Source organism: Neomonachus schauinslandi, chromosome 6 (assembly GCF_002201575.2).
Source record: "Neomonachus schauinslandi chromosome 6, ASM220157v2, whole genome shotgun sequence".
Taxonomy (NCBI): domain Eukaryota; kingdom Metazoa; phylum Chordata; class Mammalia; order Carnivora; family Phocidae; genus Neomonachus; species Neomonachus schauinslandi.
Window position 1 is genome coordinate 31,949,280 of NC_058408.1, and position 12,434 is coordinate 31,961,713.

The window sequence follows — 12,434 nt, forward strand, 5'->3', positions numbered from 1 at the left end:
TGCCTTGTGGGTTAGAACAAAGTGAATGAAGTGGGCAAGGGGCCAAGTGCCTGGACTTGCAAGACCTGATAAATGAAGAGCAAAATGAAGAAAGTTATTTATCCTTTTTGTTTGTTTCCTTCAACAAATATTTCTTGAAAACCAACTCAAAGCTGCTACTCTGCACTCCCTGAAAATAAAGCAGCAGCTACATCTCATTTTTCTCTGACTTTTTGGCATCTCTTTATTCCACAAACATCCAGTAAGCACCTATTATATGCATACTACTGTTTTCCATGCTGAGAAGTCATACAAAAGAGCCCAAAAGTCACAAAGAAGCATGAGATGTGACTTTCACTTATCAAAAGCTCAGGGTACAATTGTGCAAGCAGACACATAAACAAATAATACAATATGATTAATCCATTGGCCAGATGTTTGCCCAATATGTGGCTACATAAAGGGCAGGTATAGGAGGGCTTTACAGAGATTACATTTGCATTACATATTGAGGAATAAGTAGGACTGTTTTTTGTTTTTGTTTTTAGTAAAGAAGAAAGCGAAGGTAAATTCTGACAAAAGGTCCCTTGTGTGCAATGGTATAACAGTGAATTCTATATGAGAACTAATAAGTCATTTGCTGTGGCTAAAGTATTAGGTGGTGGCCAGTTGGACATGGGGAGAAGAACAAAAAGCAAAAGCAAAAAGATAAGTCTTGACCATGTTTGGATGGGAGTCTGTCCTTAATGCCAAGAAGTTTGACTTTTACCTTGAAGGCAATTAATGCTTTTAATCAATCAAGGGAGTAAAATTACTAGATACAAGGTTTTTTACAAAAGGAACATTGAGGCATATTCTGGCAAATGTATATTTAGGTTTTAAAAATAAAACTGTGTGATGCTGATTTGAAGGATGGAGAAATATCCTCTTAATTAATTTTAGCTGAAAAATTTTTTAAAGATTTTATTTATTTATTTATTAGAGAGAGAGAGAGAAACAGCATGAGAGGGGAGAGGGTCAGAGGGAGAAGCAGGGTTCCCGCTGAGCCGGGAGCCCGATGTGGGACTCAATCCCAGGACTCCGGGATCATGACCTGAGCCGAAGGCAGTCGCTTAACCAACTGAGCCACCCAGGCACCCATTAGCTATATTTTTACCATGTGTATGGTAAGATATTTTAATGGTTGAAATGGTTGCATTTCATTTGGCAAAAACTGTGTGCATTTTTATGAGAGTATTGTTTATCTAAATAAAGTGTTACTTAAGTGAATTTATTAATCTCTAAGTTAGATTTGATTACTGGTATCAATATCCATTAAACAAATAACAGACTAAGGGATTTTGCCTGAGATTATGAAGATCAATGTGATACCATGTGCTAAAATGTGTACAATGTAACTGTTTTCTTTTTGTGTGACTTTATTATTACCTTCATTTCCTACAACTCTAATCATGTTTTAAAATATCAGAACCTGAAAAGCTTGAATTTTATGATTAAAAGAGGCTGGTGGCTAACTTTGTGGACACCCAGAAAATGTCATCCCAGTCCATTAACGTGTCCTAAAGATTGGAGGCAGCAAAAAACAGCATTATAATTCTGTCCCTTGTGGCAATAAATTTTAAAAACTGGACTATTATTGGTATTCTGACCAGAAAAGAAGAAGTCTCTTCACCTTTCTATAAAAACGTTATGGGGGCACCTGGGTGGCTCAGTCAGTTAAGTTTCTGACTCTTGGTTTCAGCTCAGGTCATGATCTCAGGGTGGTGAGATTGAGCCCTGTGTCAGGCTCTGGGCTCAGCAGGGAGTCTGCTTGGGATTCTCTCTCTCCCTATCCCTCTGCACCCTCCACTTGCTCTCTCTCTCAAGTAAATAAATACATCTTTTTTTAAAAAAGTTATGAAAAAAACTATACACATTTCAAAATGCAGAAAAGAGAGGAACCTAAATAATGGCAAAGAGCAGATACCCAGGGGGTGGCCGGCTTGCCCTGCTGTCTGCCGAGTTTCCACGTGCTTGCAGGATGTCCCATCATCCAGCAGATCTTTGAAAAAAATATCTTTAAGGTGTTTTTTTCCCCTTGGGAACCCACTTATTTTTTTCCTTTTCTTCAATATTTTTTACCATGTTGACTGCTTATATCTTTATCTCTTAATCACTTCATAATCATTCTTTAAAAAAAGCATCTGTCCCTAACTACAGGCCATGTTATGACTGTCTTGGCGCTTAGGGAGTGGGAGATAATCATTTATGATGAAAGTGTTTATTGCCCCTAACAACTTTCCTGTTGGGCACTTCTTCCTTTGAGATTTCTATCCAGATCTGAAATAGAAATTTTTTCTCTGAATACATATAATATACAAAACTCATTCCACTGGCATTTGCATCTGCTTATTACTGTTACAGTTAAAACAATTAAAATATATACTTCTTCCCAAAGGTCAGTTGTATTTAAAAAAGTGTAGGTATTTTATTTTTATTCTGTGTATTGAGATTACTTTTCTCTTTCTTAGTCATTTATATTTCAGTTTCTGTTTAGTTTAGTGTGCAGGTTTTCAGTAACAATATATCTGTGATTTATGAACCCAGGTAAAGATGTATTGTTATTGGCTATGTATTACCACTCTAAAGAATACACAATATGTTTTCTGCAGTCTAAGCTTATTTGCTACCAATTATCCATAAAAGACTTCTATTTACAAAATTGTGGCCAGGTCTTTTTGCCCTCTGTTGTGTGTTCTGGCATAGTGGAAACAATCCTTTATTTCCCCTGAAAGCATGGTACCTGAGTCCCAATCAACCAGAAACAGTAATGTAGGGATAATCTGGGTTCATAAAAGCTTAGAAACTCATGATGCTCATGTTACATAAGCTGCCATTTTTCTCTACCTTAAATGTTAATCAAACTGTAACTTTTTCCCCCTTTGTTTTTCTTGTGTGACCTTAACCCATTATGTAATTTTATGTCATCAACATTGACACATTGACTATGTGTTTGTACATTGTCACTTCATATATGGAGATTGCAGTTCCTACTGCCTGATATATATCCAATAACTACTAATTAGGAGCTTATTTCGGATAGCCAAACAATTTGTAAGTACATGTACTAAGAGTATAGATAGCACAAATATTAACACACATAAAAGGAAAATATACTAATCAGTTGTATTTCTGATTTTAACTCTATTGTAAAAATTCATTACCAGATATACCATTTAACAGCATCCCTATTTAGAAATTGATAGAACCCTCACCTAGCTAGGAAATAAAAAACCAAATTCAAACATGTTTGTGAAGCTTATGTGGGTAGCTTCATAAAAAAAGTTGTAGTTAACAACAACACAAAATAAAACAACTGAGAATCTCCAGTATATTCAGGCAGATGTAGAATATAAAAGTAACTTCTGAAAGAAAATGAACAAGGGACTAGCAACACAGCAGAGAAGGACATTGGCTGTGGTTCCTGTTCTTGATAAGGTGTATGATCTTGAGCAAATTATGGAGCCTCTGTGGTATACCTCCAGATTGATCGTGGGGTTCATTAGACTCCGAGCTACTTAATGGCAGAGACTCAGCCTAACTCAACTCTGTATTCCCAGACCCCAGCCCCACTGCATGTGTATGTGAGAGTGCTTTCCAAAGTATTTACAAACAAATATTAAGCTATGTATTTGATATCTTGTAATAATTCTTAGTCAATAGTGATTTTTTAAGTAGCAGCATGAAGTCTCAGCTCCCTCATAGTTTTGTTTGGTTTTAGTTCTGATTTTTTTTCTTGCAATAATTGAATGCATGACCCCTACCTGGCATAATGTTAAGCATATACAGATGTCAATGTAATAATAATTACTTGTTTTTAGAAACAAAGAATTGTACTATATTTTGTGAGTTTTGGAGGAGGTGGATGAAATGTGTTTTCCCTTCAGAAATAATACTGTGATAGTTGTGTGCCTAGGCCATTCCTCAAATTTCTTTTTGACTCACATACCTTAAACTTGTCGTAAAATGACTATTACAGTTATAGGCCCCAATACATAGCTAATCACCAAACTCATGGAGAAACTCAGTATACGTTCCTCCAGGGTTTACAAAAACATATTTCTCTCTACTCATTCTTTCCTTCCTACCACTCCCAGCATGGGCACAGAGGGTGTGGAGGAGTAAGGATGCAGTACCATAGATTCCAGAGATTTGCTTATTCTTTATGGCTGCAATAGAAGAAAAGAGTTGTCTAGATTGGGAGATCCGAATCGGAAGACAGAAAGTTAGTCCTCTGATGATATAATAGTTCAAGTCTCCAAATTCAGCTTTGCTGCCATCCACTCAGAAACGTGGTTTGCTGCCATGGCACCCATAGCACCCAGATCTGGCCTTTAAATGTCATTTCCTACTTAAAAGAACCAAACTCTTTTAGGAAGTGGCTGATTCCAGGTCTGATGCAGAAAATGTGTAAGTTGAAATGAGACATTATGTTACGCCAAAAGCAAGAAGCTTACTAAAGAGCTTCTGAAATCATGTTTAAAGAACACAGGAGGGGCGCCTGGGTGGCTCAGTCGTTAGGCGTCTGCCTTTGGCTTGGGTCATGAACCCAGGGTGCTGGATCGAGCCCTGCGTCGGGCTCCCTGCTCAGCGGGGAGCCTGTTTCTCCCTCTCCCACCCCCCCTGCTTGTGTTCCCTCTCTTGCTGTCTCTCTCTCTCTCTCTGTCAAATAAATAAATAAATAAATCTTTTTTAAAAGGACATGGAAAACAACTTGAATGGGCTAACACTGACCAAAGATGGGACCATTTAAAAAAAAAACTTAAAAAATTATTTTATTGTGGATAAAACACTTTACATAATTCAAACATGTAAAAGTAAAGAGAAGCTTATAAGAATTCCTGGATACCATGGGGCATCTGGGTGGCACAGTTGGTTGAGCATATGATTCTTAGTTTCAGCTCGGTTCATGATCTCATGGTTGTGAGATCAAGCCCCGCCGTCCAGCTCCATGCTAAGCGTGGAATCTGCCTGAGATTCTCTCTCTCTCTCTGCCTCCCACTTGCTCTCTCTCAAGTAAATAAATCTTAAAAAAAAAAAGAATTCCTGGATACCTTTCAAAAGTACAGCTTCAACAGTTATTAATGTATGGTCAGTCTTATTTCAGTACCAGCCCTATCCATGATCCCGACCCACCCCTGGCTTTTTTTTGAAGTAAATAGCACAGCATATTTAACCTGCAAATATTCAAGATATATCTTTAAGAGTTAAGAACCATTTTAAAAACATAACCATGGTATCATTAAAAAATGAGACAGATCAGACATCAAGAAGAGGGGTGCCTGAGTCACGCAGCACAGTCTGCTGGAGTTTCTTTCCCTCTCCCCCCTACCTCTGCCCCTCCCCACCATGCATGCTCTTGCACTCGCATGCTCTCTCTCTCTCAAATAAATAAATCTTTAAAAAAAATCAAGAAGAACAACTGTGATAGGCTGAGCCACATCACAAATATACAAATGATGATGACATTTTAAAAACCCTCACAGCTCACATTTAGAGATTGGTAGGCATGAGCTCATTACTCTGGAAATTGTTGAACAAAAGGAAAGCATCAAGAATTTATCCTACCTCTGCTGTACACCTTGTATTTCAGAATAGCCAAATAGTTAATAGGACAAAAGTCTTGGTAGAATGCCAACAAGTAAAGATAGAAGGAATGCTTTTGAAAAACATAATTTCGGAGCCCCTTCTGCATAATTAATTTACCCAAGGACTATCATAGGATGCTAAAACCATCAAGTGAAAGAAAATTCATAATGGATAGTATCAGCCAACCTGAATCCTGAAGCCATTAATGGATCTTAGTACCACCAACGTGAGACATCTTAACATGATGTACCTCCTGGTGTGATGCAGTAAAAAAAAACACATCTCAAACACATGTAGCATATTCTTGCCAAAAACAGAGAAAAACAAAAAACCAGAAACAGTCTAACCAAGCTTCCAGATGTGACTGCCAAGTTTATAGGAAGAGGATAAGAATCACATGTTCAAGGCCACAAATGACACAAAGGATGGGGAAGGTGTAACTGATAGTCTCTGAAGGAGACTTGACAGACATATCAACCAAATAGTGTTAGCCATGTTGAGATTCTGGTCCACATAAACGAACTAAAATATTTTAGGGGTAATAAGGGCATATGAGAATGGTCTGAGAATAGAGGATGTTAAAGAATAATTGTTAATTTGTATGGTAAGATAATGATATCTGTTAAAGATATATTGAAGTGTTTACAGGTGAAATGATAGGTTGTCTAGCATTCGGTTCAAAACCTTGTTATTCAGTGAGGGACCCTCAGATCCAGCAGCACTAACTTCACCTAAGAGCCTGTTAGAAATGCAGAAACTGGGCGCCTGGGTGGCTCAGTTGGTTAAGCGACTGCCTTCGGCTCAGGTCATGATCCTGGAGTCCCGGGATCGAGTCCCACATCGGGCTCCCTGCTCGGCGGGGGGTCTGCTTCTCCCTCTGACCCTCTCCCCTCTCGTGCTCTCTGTCTCTCATTCTCTCTCTCAAATAAATAAATAAAATCTTTAAAAAAAAAAAAAAGAAATGCAGAAACTCCGGCCTCATCCTTAGAACCCAGTAGAGTCAGAATCTACATTTTTACCATGATCTCCAAGAGATTTATATGCACATTAAGTATTGAGAAGTACTGCCTTAAAATAATTGGGGAGATGGATAAAAGAAACAAGATGGGCAAATATTGATGATTATTGAAGCTAGGGGATAAGTGCATGGGGATATAATTGATTATAAATTAAGTATTTTTAAACCAGGGACTAACAGACTAGATCATTGTGTGTGTGTGTGTGTGTGTATTCAATCCAGTGATTTGTTTTTTGTCTATTGGTTTAAGCTGTAAGTGTTGACATCAGTATTGCCTGATTCCCTCCCCTTCTTACTGCACAGCTTGTCAAGTTACTGAGTAATGTTAAAAAATCCTGAATTCATATTTCTCTTAAAAGCGTTCTTGTCAAATCAAATTGTTCCTTTAAAATTTATGAAAAAGACTTATTTTAACTACTAATGCCAATTTATGGTCAACTCCTCCCTCTAGGCACGCTTAAAAAGACCTCTTAAGAGTCTTGATGGTGCTCTGTATGATGATGACTATGACGAGAGAGCAAGCAAGTAAGTCGTGATGGATTTTACTGTCCTGCTAAGTGTTGCGGCTGAAAGGCAGACATTTTAGGATTTCAAAAGATAATCAAAGGATGTACACTCCTAGAGATCAGATTTTGCTCCCTTGCAGTGTTCTTCAGCAAAATTAACCAGTGCTCATTGGAGTCTTATGGGGGATGAATCTTGAGATGGGAAAGCAAGCTAGACCTGAAATATCTTGTTCTTGGAAAGCGGTAAGGCCTACAGAAATATCTGCGATAGTGTTAAAGGGGAAATAGGAGCCCACCTAAGTTCGACCCCTACCCTGCTCATGAAGAGGGGCAGGTTAAATGGCAGCAACAGTGATAATAGTCAATTAAAACAAGCTAGGGAAGGGGAGGGCTTTAAATCTGTGGTGATATCAGAAGAGGAAATTTTAATACAAAGTATTAAAAATTAATTTCACCATAAAGTAAGGGCAATAACAATAGCGTTTAGTTTTTTTAAACAATTTAAACTTATATGGGGGTGACAAAATGGACAGTCTTTTTTTCTCCATTAAGTATATCTTTGTCTATATAAAGGAATATGCACTCTTCTCTAAAATATGTGAATAAATAAAGGGAAAACCACATACAAATATTGAAAGTGAACTCAAGCTATAGCAAGCTTTCCAAAAGTTCCATCTACTATTTCTAAGGCTAATGTCCCAAATCCCACAGAACTAGACTGTGTGAAAAGCACTGCTTTGGCTTCCAGATTAAGGTCCCATAGCTATCTGTTTGTATTTTCTTAGTGCACATACTCAAAATTTCCTGTATTTGAATTGGTATACACACATCACTCTAAAGAATTTGGCCATGAACCAATTCACCATTTTGTTGTTGTTCTGCTGAGAAGCACTTTGGTTTTAAGACTCTCTCACTAATGGAATGTAACTGGGGAGAGGTTGCTCACATACAAGTGTAGGTGTGTGAGCATGTAGGTGTGACTGCTAATGCATGCTTCATTTTCCTTCAGGTTGTCCTCTGAAGATGGAGAAGAAGCTTCTGCCTATTTTTATGAAAGTGATGACTCCGTTGAAACAAGAGTAAAGAGTCCTTACTCAGGCGAAATGGACCTCCTAGGAGAAATCTTAGACACATTGAGCACACACAGCTCAGACCAAGGAAAGCTAGCAGCAGCGAAGAGCTTGGATTTCTTCAGATCAATGGATGATATTGATTACAAACCTACGGTTCGTTGATTTTTTCAGCCTATAAAATTAAATGAGGGGGCGCCTGGGTGGCTCAGTTGGTTAGGCGACTGGCTTTGGCTCAGGTCATGATCCTGGAGTCCCAAGATCGAGTCCCGCATTGGGCTCCCTGCTTGGCAGGGAGTCTGCTTCTCCCTCTAACCCTCCCCCCCTCATGCTCTCTCTCAAATAAATAAAAATCTATTTAAAAAAATTAAATGAAAACATTCTTACCCTTTGGTGTGAATTGCCTCATGTTATAATCTTAGTTGGTCAAAGCATTTAACCTCTAACAGGGAAGTAGTCAACTCTTCAAAAATATGAGAAAATTTAATCATTAAGAATTATTTCTAGTTTCAGAATTCTGTATTTTCCCATTTATGTATCCAGTTCTGGTGGTTATTGACATTCATTGGAAAAATTTTTTATCAAGCCATAATATTCTCTTACAATCTAGTTTTATAGTTGTCTTTTCTGGGGAATTTTTTAAGTATGAAATGTTCCCACTTTTTTTCCATATTTCCTGGATCTTCGAAAATATGTTTAAGAAATGTCTCAATTCAAGTAGTTTTTCATTATATTGCTTCAAAAATGAAGAGTGTTTTAAACATAGTGAAATAAATGTTTTAAAAACACAAGAGATGGAAGTATGAGTAATGGCCACCCTGTGGTGATTGTAATTCCAGAACTTGGCTTGATGTAGTTGGTCTATTTGGGGGTTTTGAGGGGCTGGGGGTTGGCAGGTTTTTTTCATTTACCTTTTCAGCTTTGTTGAAGTATAATTGATAAATAAAAAATTGTATATGTTGGGCGCCTGGGTGGCTCAGTTGGTTAAGCTACTGCCTTCGGCTCAGGTCATGATCCTGGAGTCCCGGGATCGAGTCCCACATCGGGCTCCCTGCTCAGCGGGGGGTCTGCTTCTCCCTCTGACCCTCCCCCCTCTCATGCTCTCTCTATCTCATTCTCTCTCTCAAATAAATAAATAATAAAAAAAAATTGTATATGTTCATGTATTTTCTTGTTAATAGAGCCATTTGCAGGTGCTCAGAATTAACGCTGTATTTCCTCTGGGGGGGACTTCCCAGTTGTCAGCCTTGAAAGATATTAATATTTTATTTCAAAATGGAAAAAAAATGCTCATGTAACATAATCTCATTAAAATTTTTCTGAATTTGTTGTTTCTTCTTTCAGAATACATCCAATGCACCCAGTGAGAATAATCTGGCCCTGCTTTGCAGTGGTTCTGGTGATCAAGCAGAGTGGCATCTCGGGCAAGATGATAGTGCCCTCCATGGCAAACACCTTCCTCCCTCTCCCTGGAAGCGCGTTTCCTGCAGCGGTTTGACAGATTCTCTGTTTATCCTGAAAGAGGAAAACAATGAAAAATACCTCAATGTTGACAATATGAGGGAGCCTGCGGTCATGGAAAAGCCAGCTTCTGCCTCAGGATTGGATCCCCAGCTCGCTTCACCTGAAGTTTCCGAAAATGAAAAAGCTAAAACAGAAAAGAAAGAAACACTAAGCCAGATTTCAGACGATCTGCTTACACCCAGCCTTGGGCGACATTCATCTACTTTTGTTCCTTGGGAGAAAGAAGGGAAAGAAGCCAAAGAGACTTCAGAAGATTCTGGACTGCTTCATGAAGTGGTGTCGTTATGTCATATAACATCTGCCTTCCAGCAAGACTTAAACATTTCAGAAGAAAACACGCGTGGAAACCACCCTTAAATCAACTATTAAGAGTCACTCACTTGCATCCAAGCTTCTAGGGAGACATTTTAGGATTCCTTGTAATCTCTATAGTAAACAGAATTATTTGTGGGAATGACAGTTCTTAGTGCTGTCTAAAAGTTATTTTTCATTTGGAACATACATTTTCTCCACTCATTCATCTCGTGAATATATATTATCGATTGATTTTTAAATGTAAAGCTGATTCTTCTACTGTGCTCTTAAATCAGGTACTAGTTTGTATGTATATTGGAAGTATATGTCAAACATGATTTCCCAGTATTTGGTGCTTAATGCCATTCATTTTATTTAAACTAATATGCATATATAACCCTTGCGCATAACCAGTAGCGACCCTACTAATCTGGTTGAGCATGAACTGGTCAGGATATCAAAACTTATCAAAACTAGCCTGAAACTGCTGAAACTGTTGACCCACTAACTGCCTTAATCCTAAGCCTATATTTAGCATACTTTAATAATTTATGGAATTACCTGTAAATTTTGAAGGATAAGTTATAAGTGTTCTGCAGAGCAATAATGCCTTTTTCTATTCGTTGAATCAAGGACAAAATTCATTTTTCAAAATTTAAAAGCTCTCTTGTGGACACTGCAGCCATGTTTTCCAAAATGTATAAAGGTACACATTTACCTTTCACTCAGTGAAATATATGAAGTGCTGAATTACAATGTGAAATTAATGACTTCTGTTTACAAATGAGACACTTTAAAATTTTTTCAGTCTCTCTGTATGCCTTTGCTATCTAGGAATCCAGCCCCAGAAAGCCAAATGCAACATGAACTGTCCTGATAAAGAAATGTTCCTTTTTTTTTTTTTCCTTAACTAATAATTCAAAACATTTCTTATCATCGCAAATTTACTTTTTAAAATAATTGACTTTATATTTTAGAAGTTTTAGATCTACAGAAAAATTACAAAGAAAGTACAGAGAGTCCCCATTATGTCCCTGCATACAATTTCCCCTATGATTAATGTTTTACTTTGGTATGGTACATTTGCCACAATTGGTGAACCAGTATTGATAGTCCCTGCTTTATTCAGATTTCCTTAGTTTTTCCCAAATGTCTTTTTTCTCTTCCAGAATCCCATTCAAGACACCACATTACATTTGGTTGTCATGTGTCTTTAGATTCCTCTTGGCTGGGACATCTTCTCATTTTTCTTGTTTCTGATAACCCTGACAGGTTTTAAAGAGTACTGATCTGCTGGTTGAATATATTATAGAATGTCCCTCTATTAGAACTTGTCTGCTGTTTTTCTCATGATTACACTGTGATTGTGGGCTTGGGGGAGGAAGATTACAGAAGTAAAAGGTCATTTTCATTACATCATACCCAAGGTACATAATGTCAGCATGATTTGTGAATGTTGATGTTGACTTTGATAACCTAGCTGAGGTGGTGTTCGTCAGGTTTTTCCTCTATGCTCTTTTCCCTCCCTTTCTATACTATAGAAACTTTCTATACTGACGAACCTGGAAGGAAGTCACAGTATATAGCCCACACCTAAGGAGTAGGGCTTTATGCTTCCTCTCCCTTAGGGTGGAGTATCTACAAAAATTATTTGGAATCCTTCTGCATAGGAGATTCATCTCTTCTCCCTCAAATTCACTGTTAAACATTGAAATTCATCTCAGAAGGCATCGTGCATTGACTGCTTCATGATAGGCTAGATTGACAGGAAAAAATAAAGGGAAAAAAACAGTGGTGTTACGGTTAATTTGGTATTTGTATATTCAATATATATCCTGTACATCCCCAATCATGATTATTTTTTAAAAATTGTCATTTTAGAAAAGTTGTTTGAGAAACCATTCAAGAGCCCCATCAGGACTGTACCCTAAAATATTTACTGAAAGAATTTAATTTTCAGTTAAAAAAAACCCTAGAAGGGGATTTGTTAAAAACATTGCTTAAAAATATTTATCCAGGTCAGTCTTTAAATAATTTAAAGAAAATGACCAAGTTTTTTTCTTTTCTAAGCTACATTCCAAAATCTAAACAGATATGTTTTATTGGGGACAATTATTTATTCATGTTTGTAAAGGAAGACAAATCTTGTTTTCCTTATAAGGAGGGAGTCGTGTATATTAAGGAAAAAAGTGTTTAATCCTTATTTTATTAACACAAAAGTAAGACTCATGGTTCTTGTCAAATTTTGCCTTTATCTACTCATTACAAAATTCCATTTCACTTTGTCAAAGCATGTAGATTTATCAGAAGAGCTGTTTTAAATGAGAAGGAAAAAAGGTCACTCCGGTGGTTAATCTGCTTGGCAAATATTTCTTGGTGATTTTTTAAAAAGAAAAAGTCTTTTACTATGACTAT

The 12,434-nt window shown here is 37.3% G+C and overlaps 1 protein-coding gene across 1 annotated transcript in view; it reads left to right on the top strand.

The window, feature by feature from the left end:
• DENND1B (DENN domain containing 1B) overlaps window positions 1–10,927 on the top strand; it is a 262,179-nt gene extending 251,252 nt beyond the window's left edge. Inside the window, exons 21-23 of the mRNA XM_044916349.1 lie at window positions 7,077–7,150; window positions 8,141–8,357; window positions 9,546–10,927. Coding sequence (XP_044772284.1) covers window positions 7,077–7,150; window positions 8,141–8,357; window positions 9,546–10,082 — 828 coding nt within the window. The 3' untranslated portion in view covers window positions 10,083–10,927. The remainder of the gene's footprint in view (window positions 1–7,076; window positions 7,151–8,140; window positions 8,358–9,545) is intronic.
• Window positions 10,928–12,434: the final 1,507 nt, after the last annotated feature.